This window comes from Chlorocebus sabaeus, chromosome 6, assembly GCF_047675955.1.
Source record: "Chlorocebus sabaeus isolate Y175 chromosome 6, mChlSab1.0.hap1, whole genome shotgun sequence".
In the NCBI taxonomy this organism is placed as follows: domain Eukaryota; kingdom Metazoa; phylum Chordata; class Mammalia; order Primates; family Cercopithecidae; genus Chlorocebus; species Chlorocebus sabaeus.
This window is the reverse complement of record NC_132909.1, coordinates 1,238,936-1,263,064: the sequence shown is the minus strand read 5'-3', so window position 1 is coordinate 1,263,064 and position 24,129 is coordinate 1,238,936. Positions and strand designations below refer to the sequence as shown.

The following is a 24,129-nucleotide window of genomic DNA, read 5'->3' as shown; positions in this document are numbered from 1 at the left end:
CAGTTTAACAGATATACCTTCATTGTGAGATGCTGTTTGTTGCATTTTTTTCTTGATAAAAGTTCTTTCTTTTGTGAAGTGTTGATTTTGATGTTTGTGCAAATGTCTGTATGTGGCAAAATTGCTGTTTGGAGTTCCCTCCCAGTTTTTTATTTTTCAGTGGTTTATGAAATGTCGAAGTATGGAGTCACCACGTCTGCCCCTCACTCTGCTGCCCGGTTCCCTTAGGATTGAGTTTTTCCACTCGTATCTCCCATTCTTCTTTATAGCCTCCTTGTTTTGAGACTCCTGGCACCATACAGGGGAGTTCTCCATTTCCTCTGAGCACAGCACTTGGGAGACCAAGGTCTGATGCCTCAGAGTCCAATCCTAGCTCTACTCCTTGTCAGCTGTGTGTTCCTGGGCAAAGTACTGAACCCCTCTGTGCCTTAATTTTCTTTTTAGAATTTTTTATTTCTTTATACCCATGCCAGTGCAGAAAAGTGCCTCAATTTTCTCATGGGTAAAATGGGACAATAGGTGGCAAAAAAGGCTTACCTTTGTTTCATTGCACTTTGCTTTACTGCACCTAGCACTTACTGTATTTTTAGAAGTTGAATGTTTGTGGCAACCCTGAATTGAGCAAGTCTGTCCCAACCATTTTTCCAACAGCATGTGCTCACTTTTTGTCTGTGTCACATTTTGGTAATTCTTGCAGTATTTCAAATGTTTTTTATTCATATTATATCTATTGCGGTGATCTGTGATCACTGATCTTTGATGTTACTGTTGTAATTGCTATGAGGCACCGTGAACTGCACCATGTAAGACAGCTTTATCAATAAATGTTATGTTTTCTGACTGCTCCACTTACTGGCCATTCCCTCTCTGTCTCTCTCCTTGGGCTTCCGTATTCTCTGAGATACAACAATATGCAGTCAAGTCAATTAATAACCCTGAAATGGAAGCCAGATGCGCCTAATCCCAGCTACTCTGGAGGCTGAGATGGGAGGATTGCTTCAGGCTAGGAGTTCGAGACCAGCCTGGGCATCATAATAAGCCTCCATCTCTTTCACTTTTTGAATAAGCTATAACTCATATGCTGTGTTTTGCAAAAATCTTAAGAAGTCCATTCACTGAGGCCGGGTGTGGCGGCTTATGCCTGTAATCCCAGCACTTTGGGAGGCTGAGGCAGGTGGATCTCCTGAGGTCAGGAGTTCGAGACCAGCCTGGCCAACATGGCGAAATCCTGTCTCTACTAAAAATATGAAACAATTAGCCAGGCGTGGTGGTGCACACCTGTAGTCCCAGCTACTCGGGGGGCTGAGGCAGGAGAATCGCTTAAACTCAGGAGGCGGAGCTTGCAGTGAGCCGAGATCGTGCCACTGCACTCCAGCCTAGGCGACAAAAGGAGACTCTGTCTCAAAAAAAAAAAAAAAAAAGACAGAAGTCCATTCACTGAATTTTTGCTTATGTATATACCAAAGTAACTGCCACCTACATCAATACATAGGCGATCTCCAGCTCCTCATCAGGGTTTTATGCCCTCGATAGCCTCTTTAATTCTATTTGCTCGTATTTAGACTTCAAGAGCGCAGATTGGTTGGCTGTTGTTGAACTGCACAGTGCATATCTGTCTTTTGATCATCACATCTGTGTTATTCTTTTCACGTGTTTATATGCAGTCGGAGTTGATTCATTCTCAGTATGTTGTATTTTCTCATTGTATGTGAAACTGCCATTCATTTGTCCATTACTCTGCTGATGGATGTTCCTGTTGTTTTCAGTTTTTGGATATTATGAAGGATGTTGCTGAGAGTATTATTGTTCATATTTTCTGGTGGATGTAAATACTGGTTTCTGAATTTTCTGTTAACAGTAAATTCTGTTAGAATATACTCTAATGTGTGTACACATCAGGTCATGGAGTAGGTTGTATATTCAGCTTTCTTTTTTTCTTTATTATCTTTCGTAGAGATGGGGTCTCACTGTGTTGCCCAGGCTCATCTTGAACTCGTGGCCTGCACTGATCTCCCCTCCTTGGCCTCCCAAAGTGCTGGGATTATAGGCATGAGCTACCCTGTGTGGCCATGTTCAGCTTTAAAAGAAACTGCCCAGCAGTTCTGCAGAATGTACCATTTCACTTTCTGACCATGATGGACATGGGAAAGCTTCCAGTGCTCCACGTCTTCATCATCACTTGATAACATTGTTCCCTTTTGGGAGGTCTAGGCAGGCAGATCACTTGAGGTCAGGAGTTACCAGCCTGGCCATCATGGTGAAACTCCATCTCTACTAAAAATAAAAAAATTAGCTGGGTGTGGTGGCAGGTGCCTATAATCCCAGCTACTCAGGAGGATGAGGTAGGAGAATCGCTTGAGCCTGGGAGGTGGAGGTTGCAGTGAGCCAAGATCACACCACTGTACTCCGGACTGGATGACAGAGCGAGACCCCATCTCAAAAAAACAAACAAACAAAAAAACATCATTTCATTTTACTGTTTGAGTCCCTGTGGTAGGTTTCTCTGTATCACAGCACAGAAACCATTGTAAGGTCACTCCTTTCATTCCTAATTTTCAAATACAACAGTGACCGTAATGATAACTGATGATGGCCCACAATTTACCGATCTCTTATGTACTGTCTAGCACTGTGCCAAGTACTTTATAGAAATTTTCCCCTTTTTTAAGAGACAGGATCTTGCTCTGTCACCCAGGCTGGAGTGCAGTGGCACCATCGTAGCTTACTGTAGCCTTAAACTCCTGGGCTCAAGCAATTCTGCAAAGTAGCTGGAACTACAGGCTCACGCTACAATGTCTGGCTAATTTATTTATTTTTTTGTAGAGACGGGGTATTGCTATATTGCCCAGGCTACTCTTGAACTCTGGGCCTCAAGCAATTCTTCTGCCTTAGCCTCCCAAAAGTAACGGGATTACAGGCATGAGCCACTGTGCCCAGCCAAGAATTTTCCTATTTTAACCGTCATCACACCCTGTGAGACAGAATCTGAGAGTTTCTGTTTTTCAGATGAGGAAGTGGAGACTAGGATCAACTAAATCATTTCTCTGACATCAGCTGATTTGGTGCAGGCAAGATTTGAACTGAGATGTTCTGACTCCAGAGCTACACTCTTAACCTCCCTTTAGTATGAACTCACAATTCAGCACAGTTTTCCTATTTTGTGCTTCAGTATTGGGCCCTCTTAGATTCTTCTTTTCTATTCTCTCTGGACTTTGGTTCTCTTCTTACTCTGATCTTCACTTCTATGTTGGCTTCATGAGTTATCTCATAGCCAATCCTTGTTACTCTTAAATACTCTCCAAGGCTAATCCACACATTCTTTTTATTTATTATTACTATTTTTTTTAAGAGATGGGATCTGGCTATGTTGCCCAGGCTGGTCTCGAACTCCTGGGCTCAGCTTCCTGAGTAGCCAGGATTACAGGCAGTACCTTTCAGATTGTGTCTTTTTCTAGTGTTTTCAAGTTATTGTTTCTCAGGGTTGTATTGAATTTCTGCATCAGTTTTGAGAGAATTGATAACTTTATATTATCAATTTCTTCATTCAGGTAGATCTTTATTGTCTTGATATAAAGTTTTATTATTTTCTTTTTTTTTTTTTTTGTCTTTAGACGGAGTCTCACTGTCTCCCAGGCAGAAGTGCAGTGGCGCGATCTCGGCTCACTGCAAACTCCACCTCCCAGGTTCACGCCATTCTCCTGCCTCAGCCTTCCGAGTAGCTGGGACTACAGGCACCCACCACCACGCCCGGCAAATTTTTTGTACTTTTAGTAGAGACAGGGTTTCACCGTGTTAGCCAGGATGGTCTCGATCTCCTGACCTCGTGATCTGCCAGCCTCGGCCTCCCAAAGTGCTGGGATTACAGGCGTGAGTCACTGTGCCTGGCAGAAGTTTTATTATTTTCTTCTTTCAAGATCCAGTTGTTTGTTAGCCTTTTCGCCTATTTTTCACCCTGACACAGTGGATTCTATATGTCTACCAGGATTCTGTTCACCCTCTGTCCTAGGAGCTCTGTCCTAGGAGTAGCCGTGGCCATCCCTGGCTGTCCCTGAGGCAGAATCTTGAGCATCAGCTTCCTCTCTGCCCCTTCCTGTCACTGAATCCTGACCAGCCTTAACTTCTCATGGGGCTGCCTCCTCTCTGCAGTCCCCTAGATTCGCTGAAGACTCTGTGTCTTTGTATATTCTATGTCCTAAGGCTAATATGTGCTTCTCACTTTAAGCTCATGAAGCATCCTCTGGGAAGCTTCCTTGGCCTCTTCCTGTGCCTGCCCCATTTAGGCTACATTAAGTGCCCCTTCCCTGGCCTCCTGTAGTACCTTGACATGTTCTTGAGCAAGCTCACCATACAGTGTCATCATTATGTTGTCCACCTAGTCTCATCTTGACTGTGAGTAGGGATCTCTATTCCAGTCTGTACTCTGCTTGAGCTTCTCCCCCTGGGTTTCTCTTTAAAAATTTCAAGAGTTGGCCAGGCACGGTGGGTCACGTCTATAATCCCAGCACTTTGGAGGCAGAGGTGGGCGGATTACTTGAGCCCAGGAGTTCGAGACCAGCTTGGGCAACATGGTGAAACCCCATCTCTTTAAAAAAAAAAAATACAAAAAATTTAGCCAGGTGGGGTGGTTCACGCCTGTAATTCTAGCATTTTGGAAGGCCAAGGTGGACAGATTACCTGAGGTCAGGAGTTCCAGACCAATCTGGCCAACATGGTGAGACCCTATCTCTAAAAATACAAAAAAATGAGCCCAGCATGGTGGCGCACACCCGTAATCCCAGCCACTCGGGAGGCTAATTCAGGAGAGTCGCTTGAACCCAGGAGGTAGAAGTTGCAGTGAGCTGAGATCATGCCACTGCGCTCCACCCTAGGCAACAGAGTGAAATTCCATCTAAAAAAACAAAAACACAAACAAAAAAGCCAGGCGTGGTGGCATATGCCTGTAGTCCAGCTACCTTGGAAGCTGAGGAGGGTGGATCCCGGGTGATCCGCCTCAACCTCCCAAACCAAAGTGCTGGGATTTTAGGCGTGAGCCACCGCGCCTGGCCTTTTTTTGAGATGGGTTTCCCTCTGTCACCCAGGCTGGAGTGTAGTGGCTCAGTCTTGGCTCACTGCAGCCTCCGCCTCCCAGGTTCAAGCGATTCTTCTGTCTCAACCTCCCAAGTAGCTGGGATTATAGGCACCTGCCGCCAAGCCTGGCCAATTTTTGTATGTTTAGTAGACATGGGGTTTCACCATGTTGGCCAGGCTGGTCTCGAACTCCTGACCTCAAGTGATCCACCTGCCTCAGCCTCCCAAAGTGCTGGGATTACAGGCATCAGACACTGTACCCAGCCCATCAAATCATAGCTATTTTCAAATGATCACTATTTTCATCTTACTGTTCTCACCAAAATGGTGGTTTCATTTCTTCTATACTATCTTAATAAGCTCTTTTGTGTATTGTATTCCCTTCAGGTGACAGCACAAAACCTGAGACTGTAGAACCTATCCCTTCTCACCTGGCCTTGCCTGAGGAAGTCTCACTCCAGGAACAGCTGGCACACGGAGTCCCAGGATACTCCTATTTTGGGCAGACCATGGATCAGGATGGGCCATCTGAAATGCAGGAATACTTTCTGAGACCGGGGACAGACCCACAGAGTGAGAATCTCCATGGGAAAATGAGCCTTGAAAATGAAGGTTTGGCGACAGCTGATGGTATATGTTCAATGATGATACAGAACCAAGTCTCACCAGAAGATGCTCTTTATGGATTTGACTCATACGGACCAGTTACAGATTCCTTGATTCACGAAGGGGAAAATTCCTATAAATTTGAGGAAATGTTTAATGAGAATTGCTTCCTTGTTCAGCATGAGCAGATTCTCCCTCGTGTGAAGCCCTATGATTGCCCAGAATGTGGGAAAGCCTTCGGCAAGAGCAAACACCTCCTTCAGCATCACATCATCCATACTGGGGAGAAGCCCTATAAATGCATGGAGTGTGGGAAAGACTTCAACCGCAGGTCACACCTCACACGGCACCAGCGGACTCACAATGGAGATAAGCCCTTTGTGTGCAGCGAATGTGGAAGGACCTTCAACCGCGGGTCACACCTTACACGGCACCAGCGGGTTCACAGTGGAGAGAAGCCTTTTGTGTGCAATGAATGTGGAAAGGCCTTTACCTACCGCTCCAATTATGTTTTGCATAACAAGAGCCACAATGAGAAAAAACCCTTCTCATGCAGCGAATGTGGAAAAGGCTTTTATGAGAGTACAGCCCTCATTCAACACTTCTTTATCCATACTGGGGAGAGGCCCTTTAAGTGCCTTGAGTGTGGGAAGGCCTTCAACTGCAGGTCACACCTCAAGCAGCATGAGCGGATTCACACTGGTGAGAAGCCCTTTGTGTGCAGTCAATGTGGAAAGGCCTTCACCCACTACTCCACCTATGTCTTGCATGAAAGAGCCCACACTGGAGAAAAGCCTTTTGAGTGCAAAGAATGTGGGAAAGCCTTTAGCATTCGAAAAGACCTCATTCGACACTTCAACATCCACACTGGAGAGAAGCCCTATGAGTGTTTACAGTGTGGAAAGGCTTTTACCCGCATGTCAGGGCTCACAAGGCACCAGTGGATTCATACTGGAGAGAAGCCCTACGTATGCATCCAATGTGGGAAAGCCTTTTGTCGGACCACAAACCTCATTCGACACTTCAGCATCCACACTGGAGAGAAGCCCTATGAGTGCGTGGAGTGCGGGAAGGCCTTCAACCGCAGGTCACCCCTCACAAGGCACCAGCGGATTCACACCGCAGAGAAGTCCCATGAACGCATCCAGAGCGGGAACGTTTCTTGCGAGAGCACAGATCTCGTTCAACACTCCATCATCCAGACTGAGAGTAGCCCAGTGAGTGCAGTGAATATGGAAACGCCTTCAATTGCCGCTCATTCCTCCTCACTCGACATCAACGGATTCATCCTGGGAGAAACCCTACCATTGTAACACATGTGGGAAGACCTTTTACACACTTCAGTCAACATCCACAAATTCCTGTTAGGGAAAGAGTTTTTGAATATCACCACTTGAAGAAAATCTGTGGTGAGAGGAAACATCGTACTATCTGGTCATTCATACTGAAGAGAAGCTTCATAAGCATCATCTCTGTGTGAAAACCTGTTTTAGATAATCATTTGTCATCTAAACAATTATGTTAGAAATTGACACAGCCAAGAGTCTTATTCTACATCTGATAATTCGCCCATGAGAGAGACCCAGTGGTTATTGTGCACTTAGGAAAACCTTCAGCCACATCTTTCTTGTTAGTTTACAGTGAAATGTTATCTCAGGGACATTCAAGCAAAGGAGGAGGAGTCATAGGGAAGAGAAAGAAATGGAAGCACAGCTTCTTTCAGACTTCCCTGACAAGCCCATGGCAATTTGTCATCTCCTCATTATTTTATTTGGGAGAGGAAAATGTTTCAGAAACAAAAGAGCCTCATCCCCTTTATTTTCCCTGTGTATACATTCACTGCTGCCCAGTGCTGTAGACAAATGGTTTGTTTGAAAACATTTTGTGAAAGCCTACTTTGTTCCACAGCATTGTCTCCACTCTTGAGGAGCAGAAGCATATATCTTTATGAGAAAGATGGAGGCTTGAGTTATGAAATACTTTGACATTTAAGGAGATAAAGATGTACATATGAATGGGCACATTTTACTGCACACTTCAAACGCTTTGATTTTTTAAAAAAATTGTTTCTTCATGTGTCTTTAACCACCCGGTACACATACTTTTTTCTTGATCTGGATCTACTTGTAAATTTGTTTTTCTTTATTTTTCTGCGGGATGGAGATGATATTGTAGCTGTTTGTACATAATGTAATCCAGGGAATCCTAGTTCTTCCCTCTGATTGTGGTTTCTCAGCTTCTTTACTCCTCTTTAGAGAGAGTAAATAGTTAAAAGTTCACCTCAGCAATTTTCTAGAGGACATTTGGAACCAAAAATGAAATAAGACATGTAGCTAAATTAAAGGATTATGATAAACTCAGAAAATAAACACAAAGAAGGAATCTCATTTTTCAGTCTTACAGAAGATTGTGTGTAGGCTGACTATAAAGTGACTGGAATTTTAACAGGTGAACCTGCATGTGTATATGCAGGTAGTTGTCACTATGGATTTAGTCCAGTCATAGTAATTAATATGTTTAATCAGAATATTTTGGAATTTCTCTTTTGGTATTCTTTTTGTTTCTTTTATTGTTTTTAATTGACACATGTTTATGGGGTTCGGTGTGATATTTCAATATATGTGTGCTAAGAGTAATGATCAGGGTAATAAGCATATCCATCTCCTCAAGCATTTATCATTTCTTTGTGTTTAGCAACATTCACAGTCTGCTTTTCTAGCTATTTGAAAATATATAAAATGTATTGCCAATTGTACTCATTCTGCAGTGCCACAGAACACTACAGCTTATTGAAATGGAATCTCACTTGCTGTAATTTTGTATTTGTTAACCAATCTCTGTCTGCCTCCCTGCTATCCTTCCCAGCCTCTGGTTACCACCATTCTACTCAACTTTTTATGCTTCCATATGAGTAGAAACAGAGAGTATTTATCTTTCTGTGCCTAGCTTATTTCACTTAATGTCTTTCAAGCTCATTCATGTTGCTGTGAATGACAGGTTTATTTTTCATGGCTGAGTAGTATTCCATTGTGTATATATGCCATGTTTTCTTTCTTCAATCATCTGATAATGGACACTTAGATTGATTTCTTAGCTATTATGAATAGTGCTTCAATAAACATAGGAGTGTAGATCTCTCTTTGACATATGAATTTTTTTTTTCTTGGATATATGCCCAGTAGTGACATAGATCACTACCAGTGGATCATATGGTAGTTGTATTTTTAACTTTTGTTTATTTTTAATTTTTTAAAATGGGGTCTTGCTGTGTTATTCAGGCTGGTCTCAGACTCTTGGCCTCAAGCAGTCCTCCACCTCAGCCTCCTGAGTAGCTGGGAGTACAGGCACACACCACCATGCCTGGCTGTAGTTTTAGATTTTTGAGGAACATCCATACTGTTTTCCATATGGCTGTACTAATTAGCATTCCTGTCAGCCATATATAAGAGTTTCCCCTTTTCCATGTTCTCAGCAGCATTTTTTATTTTTTATCTTTGGTAATAGCCATCCTAACTAAGGTGAAATTATATCTCATTTTGGTTTTGATTTGCATTTCCATGTTTAGCGATGTTGAGCATTTTTTCATATACTTGGCCATTTGTATGTCTCCTTTTGAGGAATGTCTATTCACCTTACCCATTTTAAAATCAGATTTTCTATTATTATTATTATTATTTTTTTTTTTTTGCTATTGAGTTCCTGGTGTATTCTGGATATTAATCCCTTTCAGATGAATAGTTTGCAAATATTTTATCCCACTCTGCTAGTTGTCTCTTCATTCTGTTTCCTTTGCTGTGCAGAAGTTTTTTAGTTTAATGTAATCCCTTTATTTGTGCTTTTGTTACCTTGATTTTTAGGTCATCATAAAATTTTTGCTCAGACCAATATCCTGAAGCATTTCCCCTATGTTTTCTTCTAGTAGTTGCATAGTTTTTGCTCTTACATTTAAGCTTTTAAACCATTTTTAGTTGATTATCCTGAGAGCATAGATTCAAATTGCCCTAAAAATACATTCCCAATTTTTGTTTTTGCTTTTAAATTATTTTTTAGAGACATGGTCTCACATTGCCCAGCTTGGTCCTGAACTCCTGGACTAGAGTCAGCCTCAACTCAGACTTCTGAGTAGCTAGGATTACAGGTATGAGCCAGCATACTTGGTGTTTTGAGTTGATTTTTGTATATGGTGAGAGATGAATCTAGTTTCATTCTTTTGCATATGAATATCCAGTGTCCCAGCACCATTTATTGAAGAGACTATCCTCTTCCCAGTGAATGTTCTTTGTGCCTTTGTTAGAAATCAGTTGGCTGTAAATGGGATTTATTCCTGGGCTCTCTGTTTTGTTCCATTGGTCTGTGTGGTTTTTGAAAAATACCTGTACCATGCTGTATTGTTTACCATCACTTTGTAGTATATTTCAAGGTCAGGTAGTGTGAACAAAACTCCCATTTTGTTCTTTTTGCTTAGGATTGCTTTGGATATTCAGTATCTTTTGTGATATCATGAATTTTAGGATTACTCTTTCTATTTCTGTGAAAAATGTCATTGATATTTTGTTAGAGAGTGCATTGAATCTGTAGATCATTTGAGGTAGTATGTTCATTTTCTTCCATAAGCTATCTCTTACAGGAAAGTATGTTCATTTTTATAATATTAACCATTCTAATCCATGACCATGGGATGTTTTTCCATTTTTATGTGTGTCCTCTTTGATTTACTTCATCAGTGTTATATAGTTTTCCTTGTATTCTTATATTATTTTTGTTGAAGTATTATAAATGGGATGGCTTTCTTGATTTATTTTTCAGCTAATTCATTGTTGGTATGTAGAAATGCTGCTGATTTTTGCATGTTGATTTTATATCCTGCAACTTCAGTGAATTTATCAGTCCTAAGAGTTTTTTAGTGCCACTTTTGGAGTTTAGGGTTTTCTATATATTTGATCCTGTCATGTGCATACAGGGATAATTTGACTTCATCCTTTCTGATTTGCATGCCCTTTATTTCTTTGTCTTGCCTGATACCTCTGTCTCAGATTTTTTGTACTTTTGTTAAATAGAAGATGTGAAAGTGGGCATACTTGTTTTGTTTCAGATTATAGAGGGAAAGCTTTCAGCTCTTTCCCATTAAGAATGATGTTAGCTGTGGTATGTTATTTATTTCCTTTATTATGTTGAGGTACGTTCGTTCTTTTTTTTTTTTTTCAGACAGAGTCTCACTGTGTTGCCCAGGCTGGAGTGCACTGGTGTGATCTCAGCTCACTGCAAGCTCCGCCTTCCAGGTTCACACCATTCTCCTGCCTCAGCCTTCCGAGTAGCTGGGACTACAGGCGCCCACCACTACACCTGGCTAATTTTTTGTATTTTTAGTAGAGATGGGGTTTCACCATGTTAGCCAGGATGGTCTCGATCTCCTGACCTCGTGATCCACCCGCCTCGGCCTCCCAAAGTGCTGGGATTACAGGTGTGAGCCACCACACCCGGCCCGTTCTTTCTATTATTATGTGTAATTTGTTAAGAGTTTTCATCATGAAGGGATATTGAATGTTACCAGAGGCTTTTTCTCCATCTATGGAGATGATCACATTTTTTGTTCTTCATTCTGTTGATGTATCATGTTTGTTGTTTTGTGTATGTTGAACCATTGTTGCATCCCTGGAATGAATTCCACTTGGTCATGGTAAACAGTCTTTTTGATGTACTTTTAGATTTGGTTGGCTAGTATTTTGCTGAGGAGTTTTGCATTTATGTTCATCAGGAATAATTGGCCTGTAGTTTTCTTTTGCATGTATGTGTCCTTGTCTGGTGCTTGTGTCATGGTAATGCTGGCTTGTGGAATGAGTTTAGAATAATTCCCTCCTCTTCATTATTCTGGGAAAGTTTCAGAAGAATTCATATTTAATTCTTCTAAAATGTTTGGTAGAATTCAGCTGTGAAGCCATCAGATCATGGACTTTCCTTTGATGGGTGACTTTTTATGACTGATTAAATCTTGTTACTCAGAATTGGTCAGTTCAAGTTTTCTGTTTCTTCTTGGTTCAATCCTCATGGGTTATATGTGTCTAGGAATTTATTTTCTGTAGGTTTTCCAAATTTTTGGTTTGTAGTTGTTCATAATAGTCTCTAATGACTCTGTATTTTTGTGGTATCAGTTACAGTGTCATTTTTGTGTGCATTGATTTTGAGTCTTTTCTCTTGGTTAGTCTAATGGTTTCTTATCTTTTCAGAAAGCGAACTTCTCATTTTGTTGATCCTTTGAATTTTTTTTTAAGTCTCAGTTTTATTTATTACTATTCTAATCTTTGTTATTTCTTTCCTTGTAATTTTGGGTTTGATTTGTTCTTTTCTAGTTCCTTGAGAAGCATTGTTAGAATTTTTTTTTTTTTTTTTTAAGAGACAGGGTCTTACTCTGTTACCTAGGCTAGAGTGCAATGGCACAATCAACTCAAACTCCTGGGCTCAAGTGATCCTCACACCTCAGTTTTGAACTCTTGGGCTCAAGCAGTTCTCCCACCTCTGCCTCCAGAATAGCTAGGACTACTGGTATGCGCTATCAAGACCAACTAATTTAATTTAATTTAATTTTTTTTAAGAGATAGGGTCTGGCTATATGACCTCGGCTGGTCTTGAACTCCCAGCATCAAGTAGTCCTCCTACCTTGGCCTCCCAAAGCACTGGGATTACAGGTGTGAGCCACCATGCCCAGCCAGATCTTTATTGTTTTTGATGTAGGTGTTTATTGCTATATACTTTCCTCTTAAAACTGCTCTTGCTGCATCCCATACATTTTTATATGTTGTGTTTCTATTTTCACTTATTTTAAGACATTTAAATTTTTTTTCTTAATTTCTTCATTACCCATTGGTCATTCAGAATCATGTTATTTAATTTCCATTTATTTTTACTGTTTTAAAAATTCCTCTTGTTATTGACTTCTAGGTTTATTTCATTGTGATCAGAAAGGTACCTGATGTGATTTTAATTCTTTTAATTTTTGTGATTTGTTTTGTGGTTTAACATGTGGCCTCTCCTTGAAAATATTGTATGTGCTTATGGAAAAAAAATATGTATTCTGTAGCTGTTGGATGAAAAGATCTGTCAGTGTCTTTTAAGTCCATTTGGTCTAAAGTCAGTTTAAACTTGGTGTTTCTTCATTGATTTTCTATGTATATGATCTGTCCATTGTTGAAAGTGGGGTGTTGAAGTCCCCAAGTATTATTGTATTAGAGTCTGTCTTCCCCTTTAGATCGAATAATATTTGCCTTGCATATCTGGGTGCTCTGATATTGGGTGCATATATATTTACAATTGTTGTATCCTCTTCCTGATTTCATCCCTACTGTGTTTGATACAAGTCTCTTATCATAAGTATAGCTACTCCTTATATAGTCATGATTTAAAAAAAAATGGTGGTTAAAAAAAATGGTGGTTAAAAAAAAAAAGAAAAAAAGAAAAAAAATGTATAGCTACTCCTGCTTGCTTTTGGTTTCCATTTGCATGGAATATACTCTTCTCTTCCTTTGCTTTCAGTCTATTTGTGTCTTTTTTTTTTTTTTCAGACAGAGTCTCACTCTGTCACCCACGGTGGAGTGCAGTGGCGCTATCTTGGCTCAGTGCAACCTCTGCCTCCTGGGTTTAAGCATTTCTCCTGCCTCAGCCTCCCGAGTAGCTGGGACTACAGGTGCGTGCCACCACGCCCAGCTAATATTTGTATTTTTAGTAGAGATGGGGTTTCACTATGTTGGCCAGGCTGGTCTCCAACTGACCTCAGGTGATCCACCCGCCTTAGCTTCCCAAAATGCTGGGATTACAGGTGTGAGCCACTGCGCCTGGCCGTATTTGTGTCTTTAGAGGTGAAGTGAGTTTCTTGTAGGTAGCATATAGTTGGGTCATTTTAAAAATCCATTTAACTAGTATATATCTTTTAAGGTAGGAATGTAATCACCTCAAGGTTATTATTTTTAGGTGAAGACTCCTTTCATTTTGTGGTTTTCAGAATGTTTTGTATATCTTTTGTTCTTTTCTTCATTTCTTATTTTTTATCATTGTGTTTTGGTGGTTTTCTGTAGTGATAAGATTTGATTTTTTTTCTCTTTTTTCTTTGCCTGTCTGCTCTACCAGTGAATCTTATACTTTTATGTGGTTACATAATGATTATTGTCTTCTTATTTCCAGATATTGCATTCCCTTGATCATTTCTTGAAAGGCTGGTGTAGTGGTGATAAATTCCCTTAACTTTTACTTGCCTGAGACACACTTTATTTCTACCTAACTTCTCTCTCTTTTTTTTTTTTAAATGAAGTCTTGCTCTATTGCCCAGGCTGGAGTGAAGTGGCATGATCTTGACTCACTGCATCCTCCACCTCCCAGGTTCAAGTGATTCTCCTGTCTCAGCCTCTGGAGCATCTGGGATTATAAGCGCATGTAACCACGCCTGGTTAATTTTTGTATTTTTGTAGAGATGGGGTTTCACCATGTTGGCCAGGCTGGTCTTGAACTCCTGATCTCAAGTAATTTGCCCCCCTCAGCATCCCAAAGTACTGGGATTATAGGCATGAACCACTGTGCCTGGCTATTTCTACCCAGTTTCTGATCGATTGGTTTGCTGTGTGTAGGATTTTTTACTGATATTTTTTCTTTTCTTTCAGAATTTTGGATATGTCATCCTATTTTTTCTTGGCCTGTGAGGTTTCTGCTGTTAGTCTAATGAAGATTCCCTTATATGTGACTTGATGCTTTTCTTTTTTTTTTTTTTTTTTTTTTTTTTTTTTTTGAGACAGAGTCTCACTCTGTTGCCCAGGCTGGAGTGCAGTGGCCGGATCTCAGCTCACTGCAAGCTCCGCCTCCCGGGTTCACGCCATTCTCCTGCCTCAGCCTCCCGAGTAGCTGGGACTACAGGCGCCCGCCACCTCGCCCGGCTAGTTTTTTGTATTTTTTAGTAGAGACGGGGTTTCACCGGGTTAGCCAGGATGGTCTCGATCTCCTGACCTCGTGATCCACCTGTCTCAGCCTCCCAAAGTGCTGGGATTACAGGCTTGAGCCACCGCGACTTGATGCTTTTCTAGTGGTGCTTTTAGATTTTTCTCTTTGTCTTTGACTTTTGTCAGTTCAAATATAACGTGCCTTGGAGATGACCTTTTTGGGGATCTTTGAGCTTTCTGGATCTGAATGTCCATATCTCTCGCAAGACTTGGGAAGTTTTTAGCTATTATTTCATTGCCTTTTTCGTTTTTTTAATGTTTTATTTTTAGTCTTGCTATGATCTCCTTAGCAGCTATTTCATTAAATGTATTTTATTTTATCTTATTTTATTTTATTTTATTTTATTTTACTTTAATTTTTTTTGAGACAGAGACTCGCACTGTCACCCAGGTTGGAGTGCAATGATGTGATCTTGGCTTACTGCACCCTCCGCCTCCTGGGTTCATGTGATTCTCTTGCCTCAGCCTCCCAAGTAGCTGGGATTACAGGCACTCACCACCACATCTGGCTAAATTTTTGTATTTCTGGTAGGGACGGAGTTTCACCATGTTGCACAGGCTGGTCTGAAACTCCTGACCTCAGGTGATCCACCCTCCTCAGCCTCCCAAAGTGCCCAGCCTATTATTTTCTATGCCTTTTGTCATCTTTTTGCCTTCTGGAACTCTGATAATATGAAATTTTTTTCCCTTGATGTTATCTAATAAGTCTTGTAGGCTTTCTTCACTTCTTGTCATTCTTACTTATTCTTCTCTGACTGGGTAATTCCAAACAAACTCTATCTATCTTTTGCTTGAGTAAGTCTGCTATTGATGCTCTCTATTGTACCTTATATTTTATTCTTAAATTCCTCAGCTGCAGGATTCCTGTTTGGTGGTTTTAAAATATTTCTTAAATTTCTCATTCATGTTATGAATTGTTTTTCTGATTTTACTAAATTATCTTTCTATATTATCTTGTATCTTATTGAGGGTTTTTTTTTCCTTTTTTCTTTTTTTGAGACAGAGTGTCGCTCTGTCACCTAGGCTGGAGTGCAGTGGCGTGATCTTGGCTCACAACAATCTTTGCCTTCCAGGTTCAAGTGATTCTCCTGCCTCAGCCTCCCGAGTAGCTGGGACTACATGTGTGCGCCACCACGCCCAGTTAATTTTTGTATTTTTAGTAGAGGCAGGGTTTCACTATGTTGGCCAGGCTGGTCTTGAACTCCTGACCTCAAGTGACTCACCCACCTTGGTCTTCTAAAGTGCTGGGATTACAGGTGTGAGCCACTGCACCCGGCCTTACTGAGTTTTTAAAAGATCATTATTTTGAATTCCTTTTTGCTAATTGGTAGATTTCCTTCTAGTTTGTTACTGGAGAGTTACTCTGTTCCTTTCATGGTGACACATTTCCTTGCTTTTTCATGTTTCTTCCGTCCCTGCATTGATGTCTGTGCATCTGGTGGAACTATGGCCTCTTCCCATTTTTCTACAGTCACTTTCATAGAGGCTTTCACCTGCAGTCGGTCCTTACTGTGCTAGTTGAGATGGGTGTAGTAACTGTGTTTCCAGATAGGTTTTGAAATGGTGTAGTCTTTGTTCAGCTTTATCAACAGTATTCAATGTTGGCAGTAACTTTGCCTCAGTGGCCTAGGTTGTAAGTTTGTAGCAGTGGTGGTACAAGTTGTTAATGGCAAGGGCTTTTTGGAGTCCTCCTGTTTTCATTTGCCCCCAAATGAAGTTACTTAGTCATGAAGATACTACTTGCTGTCAAGTATGATACGGCCTATAGGCAGGTACAGTGACTCTGGGTTCCAGGTGCAGGTGTTCAGGGCAGCTGTGGGTCTGGGGTTCTAGGCTCAGCATCTGATGAACCTATTGTGGCCCCTGGGTTTTGAGCTATAGGTTTGCTTCATGTGGTAGAATTGGAGGTAGGTTTACCACAGAGCCAGGATCTGTGATTCTGATGTACGACCTAGCAGCTTGGGCCCAAAGGGCCAGGTTGTAGCTTTAATTTTGTTTCTGGCTGGCAGGGCACAGCACAGGCCCAAACTAGGGAAGAAGTGGTGCTTTGGAGTATTGGGCCAAGGAAGCAGAATACAGCTGCAGTTTGGTAATCTGAGCCATTCAGGCTCATTGGCAACTCAGGTTTCTGGCACAGCACAGTTTTTGTTTGGGCCTTGGGCAATAGGGAGCAGCCCAGTGATGACTCAACTCCCCAGGGAGAGAACTGTCTCAGCAACTCATACAGGGTGTTAGTCCAGCCCCCTGGCAGCTGGTTATCCAACTAGCTCCCTGAAGTGAGCACTAGAGTTGTTTGGCCTGTAGTGTGGGGTGTCTCATTTCATGCCCTGCTTTGTTTCCCTGGAATGTGAGGTCCCATGCCAGCTCAGCCCAGTATTGCATAGCTACTCAGTTTGGGCAAGGCACTGCATCCCCAGGGGGTAATGTGCCTCTTCAGCTCAGGTCTGGGGTGTGTGACCTTAGGCTGGCCCAGGCATCATTTTCCTGGGATGCAGGAAGCTGCTTCAGATTAGGTACTGGGCTGTGTGTCTGCTTGGGATGGCCAAGACGCTGTTACCTGGTAGGCAGGGTGCTGCTTCAGCTTAGGCACTGGGGAGGCATGACTGCTCTCGATGGCCCAAGTACTGTTTTCCCAGGAGGCAAGGTACTGCTTCAGCTCAGGTACAGAGGGGTGTGACTGCTCTGGATGGTCAATGCACTGTTTTCCCAGGATGCCTGGCATTGCTTCAGCTCTGGCCTAGAGGGGCAGGATGCAGCAGCAACTGGGAGGGGTAGGTGGAGGAGCTACGCCAAGGCATCCTTTCCTCAGGAGGCAGGGTGCAGCTTCAGTTCAGGTCCCTGGAAGCAGGGCAGTTTTGGGAGAAGTAGACTGAGAGAGGTAGATGGTGAGAGGTGGATGTTGGAGATCTGCCAAAGCATTGTTTTCCCAGGAGAGAGTGCACAGCTTCAGCGCTAGTCTAAGTTGACAGGATGCAGCCTAGTATAGGGACTTGAGGGGTAGGTGGAGCAGCTCTGCCACTGCGTGGCCCTACATGGGAAGGTGGAAAAGCTGCTTGTAGATGTTGGGCCACCAGGTAGGGGTGGTTGGTGATGGCTAATCTAAGGGATGAAGGGGTACCATTGGCACTCACCCCTGGAACCAGACGGAACTCCAGTAGTTCCCAGGTAACAGCACAGTAGCTCTGTGGGCCACAGGGGGCAAGACAGTGTCAGCTCCTTCCTCAGGAGCACAGCTGTGTGGACTCCAGGTGGGTCCCTCAGCTAAGCTTAGTGCCTGTGAAGGCTGTAGGGGACCCCAGTGGTGAGGACTATAGGTGTCCAAGGTGGTGATGGACGCTGCTAGTATGCTGTTGCTCACTTTTTCCACGTACAGAGAAATTCCTTCTGGTTTTCAGCTGATCTTGGCTGGGGGATGGAGTTGTGGAGGCCAGTTGTTTTCTTCCATTCTCTTGGCTATCCTGAGTTTCTGTGCTCACCAGAGTTTTTGTTATTCCTTTGACATATTCTGGTGCTTTTCTTTAGTTATTTGCATTAAAATGTAGTTGTTTATTTGTTATTTTGGCTGTGTGGGGGTGGGGAGGAGAACAGCATTTACAGACTGCTAATCTGCCTTCTTGCTGAAGTCACTCTCTTGCTACAGATATTTGGTTGGAAACATTTTCATTTGTATTCTGTAAATAACTAGGAGTAGAATTGCTGTGTCATATGATACATGCATATTTACCTGTATAGGAAACTGCCAAGTTGTTTTCCAAAATGGCTGTACCATTTTGATTTCTCACTAGTATTTTGTGGGAGCTCCTCTCTTGCATCTTTGTCAGCACTTGGTTTTGTTATACTTTAAGTTTTTCAATTTAACAGATATGTAGAGGTGTCTCATTGTGGATTTAAATTCCATTGCTGAAATGACTACTGATATTGAGCATTTTTTCATATGTTCATTGTTCATATATCTTTAGTTATCTGTCCAATTCTTTTTTTTTTTTTTTTTTTTTTCTTTTTTTCTTGAGATGGAGTTTCGTTCTTGTTGCCCAGACGGAGTTTCATTCTTGTTGCCCAGGCTGGAGTGCAATGGCGAGATCTCAGCTCACCGCAACCTCTGCCTCCTAGCTTCAAGCAATTCTCCTGCCTCAGCCTCCCAAGTAACTGGGATTACAGGCCCCCACCACCATGCCCAGCTAATTTTTTGTATTTTTTGTAGAGAGGTTTCACCATGTTGGCCAGGCTGGTCTTGAACTCCTGACCTCAAGTGATCCGCCCACCTCAGCCTCCCAAAGTGCTGGGATTACAGGCATGAGCCACTGCACCATACCCTATCTGTCCAAATCTTTTGTTCCATTTTAAACTGTTTTTTCTTCTTAACATTGAATTTTAAGAATTCATTTTATCTTTTAATATTCTGAATGCTAGTTATTTGTCTGATACATGTTTTGCAAACCATTTATTTGTATTTGGTTTTCTTTTTATCTTAGCAGTGTATCCTGAAGAGTAGTTTTAAAGTTTGATATAATCCAAAATATTTTGGTTGTTTGTGTTCTTTGGTATCCTATTTTTGTTGTTGTTGTTTTATAGATATGGGGGTGTCAGTATGTTGCCCAGGCTGGTCTTGATCTGAACTCAAGTGATCCTCCCACCTTGGCCTCCCATCCTTGTCTACCTAATTAGGCTTTGTGTAAGTCAGTGTTGCAAAGCTTTGACATCTGTTCGAGTTAATGTTTATATATGGTGTTACTTAAGGGTTTCACATTAAATTTAAACATCTTTATATTTTATAACCAAACAAGTCACGTTGGGGCATACTCATTAGGAATGAGTGCTTTCTTACACCAAAATACATGTATACAAAGATTTAAAATTGGCCGGGCACGGTGGCTCACGCCTGTAATTCCAGTACTTTGGGAGGCTGAGGTGGGTGGATCATGAGGTCAGGAGATCAAGACCATCCTGGCTAACACGGTGAAACCCCGTCGCTACTAAAAAATACAAAAAATTAGCCGGGCGTAGTGGCAGGCGCCTGTAGTCCCAGCTACTTGGGAGGCTGAGGCAGGAGAATGGCGTGAACCCGGGAGGCAGAGCTTGCAGTGAGCCGAGATCGTACCACTGCACTCTGGCTTGGGTGACAGAGCAAAGACTCCGTCTCTAGGAAGAAAAAAAAAAAAAAGCAAAAAAACACTTTTATAATAACAACTAAATAGTTCAATTGACAGTCATTTGTAAGATGTTTAAGTAAATTGTGAAACAGTAAGTAAATGGAGGAAAACAAACTAATTAAAACCGCTGCTTTTATCCAACAAGATGGATGAATTTCCCAGGAAAGAATGCTTGAGTTCAGGCCTGTTCAAGTCCCAACCTGTTTGTGGTTTGAGGTTGCTCTCTGCCTCATAGAGCAAAGTGGAGAGTTTATCTTCTGGGAAGACAAAGTTTTCTTCTTCTCTGAAAAAGTTTCCTACATAGTTGGCTTTGGCATTTGCAAGGAATGAAAGGTCAGGGATTGAGGCCTCATGAGTCTGGATTTCTAGCTGAGGCTGAGAGAAAAGGTAGTGATTGTAACCAGAAAATCCAGAGTGGGTGTAGTTACCTCCAGAACTCATCACTTTAAAAAAAAAAAAAATTTTTTTTTTGAACTGACACACTTGAGGCTTTTTTTTTTTTTTTGAGATGGGGTCTTGCTCTGTCCCCCAGGCTAGAGTGCAGTGGTGCAATCATAGCTCACTGTAGCCTTGGCCTCCCAGCCTAAGCAATCCTCCTGCCTCAACCTCCCCTAGTAACTGAGACCACAGGCGCATGCCACCATGGTTGGCTAATTTTAAAATTTTTTGTAGAGACGAGGTCTCTACAAAAGAGACTTATGTTCCCCAGCCTGATCTTGAATTACTCAGGAGGGCTCAAGTGATCCTCCTGCCTCAGCTTTCCAAAGTGTTGGATTACAGGCATGAGCCACTGTGCCTGGCCAGGGCTCATCACTGTTACCTCCGCCTGGGTTTCACAGTGGTCATGGAAATAGATTCGTTAATAATAACAAATATATAGTCTCCCTCTCAAAGAAACCTTGAGTGGTAGTGATACACCAGATACACAGTAGGAAATACTGTAGAATTATGTTGTTCATAACCAAACATCACACATGAGGATAAAAGACAAAATAACGGTCACATTTATGCAGTATTAACTGAGAGAGGGCAAATTTGTGCCTGAGAAGCTATTGGGAATGTTCTCTCTCTTTGCATTACTAGGAATTACATGGGAAACGCATGTAGACAGTCTTCTGGCTATTAAGATTTGTCCACTTAATCTTTACTTATACATGGATGAAAAATGGGAAAACATGATAAATGTAATAAAGTAATACACTCAGCCCTGCCCCTTGATTATAAAATAGAACAAAATCAGCATGCCCGCCATGAGACTGCCAGATTGCCAATTCCATCCTCCACTTCAGAGGATGCCACCATCCAGAATTTTGCCTTACTCATTTTGCTTTCACCTTAAATGTGTATTACTAATAGTAGCTTTACATTTCTGGCTGATTTAAAAATTGATATAAATAATGCTGTAGAGATGCTTTTTTGTATTAATTGGATACACTGTTATTCTTACAGATGTCTGAATATACCTTTCTAATTATCTTTTTAAAATAATACATTAAATGATACTGCTTTAGAATTCATGAACTGCATCTCATGAGAATATGTAGAGATGACATTGTGGGCATGTAAAGTAAAACTTCAGGTTGAATATCCCATGATAATTTAAAAACAACAAAACTGTGTGGTGAATAATAGAACTTGAGCACTTTAAGGCACCATAGGGACCCCTTCAATGTAATGATGACAATGCCGAGGTGCAGAGAAGTCAGGTAATTAGCCCAAGCCCCTACTCTAAGGGCAGACCCTATCTTCCTAATTTGTCAGAAGACTTCCTATTATACTGCTTATAAAAAGTCCTATGAAATTGGTATTGTCATTATTTTACAAATAAAATATTCTTCAATTTTTGTTTCTGCTATGCATGGGTTACTTAGTATTTTATAATTTGAATTTCAAGCATATTAAAAAATCAAACAGGTATCTAGGCTGAGCATGGTGGCTCAAGCCTGTAATCTCAACATTTTGGGAGGCTGAGGCAAGAGGATCACTTGAGGCCAGGAGTTCAAGGTATCTTTTGTTGATCTCTACACTGATTGTATTCTCTCTTTTATTCTATGAAAGTTAAAGATTTTTTTCTGATACTACATATTGTCAGTTTTTTTAATACTCAGTTTGTGTTTTAAAAGAAAACATTCGGCACCTGATGTCTGCTGTTCTGTATGTATCTATCAGTCCAGATTTGACCATTATGTTATATGAATCTAACAGAACCTCATCAATGTTATACCTGCCTTTTTCAAATCGTTACTGAGATAGCTAATATTAAAATATCCTGGTTTGTCTGTATATTTCTTTACTCTCATTATACTAAATTTTTTTTAATGTAATTTGAATTGATGTTAAAAATTGTATACAGGCCGGGCGCAGTGGCTCACACCTATAATCACAGCATGTTGGAAGTCTTATGCAGGAGGATTGCCGGAGGTCAGGAATTTGAGACCAGCCTGGGCAACATAGTGAAACTCTTCATCTTTATAAAAAGTAATACTAAAATTTTTAAAAGTGTATAAACGGTGTTTTCTTCCTTATTCCTACTTGTCAGATACAAATATACATTTTTGTGTGTTTGTGTTTAGTAGTTATAAGTATACATTTTTCATTCTATTTCATATATTTCTATGACATTATATCTTAGATGTGTAATTTATGAACTATTACTGGATTATTTTAATCCATTAAAATTACTATTCACACATTCTGTATTCAATTCATGTGATAGCTAATATATTTGGTTTTAAATGCATCTTATTTTGTGGTTTTCTTCTGGGCTGTTTTTTGTGCTTTAAAAAATGTATAGATTACTAACACTCTTAATTTTCTTTTAGTTTGAAATGTATATACTCATTTTATTCATTAGTCTAAGATAAGAATTATAACACTTCTCTAACCTATTATAGAATTGTTAATACCTTTACCCTTCTCTTGAACACATCAAAGGATGTCATTGTGTGTTAGTATTAGAGTATAGCATTTCTATTATTCTGCTAAATTAGGAGATACTGTTCATGTTGTATAGAGATAATAAGTAATTGTATTGATCTGCAGATGCATCCATCTCTTGGATTCTTATTCCTTCTACCACTGCAGACCTTTCACCTGTAATCACTTTCCTTTGGCCTTAAGGATAACTTTTAGAGTTACTTTTCTACTAAATTTCCAATTTTTGACCAGATATAATCTTATTTTGTGCTTTTCCTGAAAAATACTGTTGTTGTGGATAGAAATCTGGGTTGACCATGTCATTCCACTGTGTCCCTGGCCTCCTGTATATTGGATGTGAATGGAGACAATTTATATTGTGTTTATAGTTTTCCTGTGCTATTGGAACAGTATTTGAATCTGATGCAAAGGACAACACACCCTAGAGATTGTAACAGTGAGATGAACCCAGTGATTGGATGAGGTTTTGAGTTGCTGGAATAATGGAGTTACAGTGTACAATGCATAAGCAACATAATAAATTATGTATCTGGTGAACAAATGGATGAATTGTGCCATGAACTGGTTAGATGCTTACCTGCATGTCACAGAAGGTTTTCACTTGCAAGGAGGGTGGGAAATACTTCTTGGTCAACTCTCAACTTGTGCAGCATCAGGCCCCTTTCAGTGGGGAAGAGCCACACAGGAGCAATGAGAGTGGGAAGGCTTTTCACACTAGACAAAGGGATTCCAAGTACAGCAATTATGGGAAAGCCTTTTGCCACAAATACATACTTTTTCAGCATCAGAAAACCCATGCTGGAGTAAACCCTTATGAGTGCAGTCAGTGCTGGGATGCCTTTAATAACAGCTAACATTGTATAGTTACACAAGAGAATTCACAGCAAAGCTGTGCCTTATGAGTGCAGTGAATATGGGAAATTAATTGGCTCCAGCTCTAACGTCCATATACACCAAACAGTTCACACAGGATCAAGGCTTTAAAAGTGTGTTGGCCAGGTATGGTGGCTCACATCTGTAATCCCAGCACTTTGGGAGGCTGAGGCAGGTGGATCACACGGTCAGGAGTTCGAGACCAGCCTGGCCAACATAGTGAAACCCCGTCTCTACTAAAAAAACTACAAAAATTAGCTGGGCATGGTGGCACACACCTGTAGTCCCAGCTACTCAGGAGGCTGAGGCAGGAGAATCGCTTGAACCCAGGAGGCAGAGGTTGCAGTGAGCCAAGATCACGCCACTGCTCCCCAGCCTGGGCAACAGAACGAGACTCCATCTCAAAAAAAAGAAAAAAAGTGCTGAATGTGAGAAAGCCTCTATCATTAGACCTCATCTTGTTTAGCACCAGAGAATTCATAGTGGAGAAGACCTTATGAGTACAGATCACGTGGCAA

General features: G+C 41.2%; 1 protein-coding gene across 3 annotated transcripts in view; it reads left to right on the top strand.

Annotated features, from left to right (window-relative positions):
- Window positions 1-23,283, top strand: part of ZNF460 (zinc finger protein 460) — a 28,945-nt gene extending 5,662 nt beyond the window's left edge. For all 3 annotated transcript variants that reach the window (XM_007998285.3, XM_007998284.3, XM_007998283.3), the window contains exon 3: window positions 5,455-23,283. In XM_007998285.3, coding sequence (XP_007996476.1) covers window positions 5,455-6,986 — 1,532 coding nt within the window. In that variant the 3' untranslated portion in view covers window positions 6,987-23,283. The remainder of the gene's footprint in view (window positions 1-5,454) is intronic.
- Window positions 23,284-24,129: the final 846 nt, after the last annotated feature.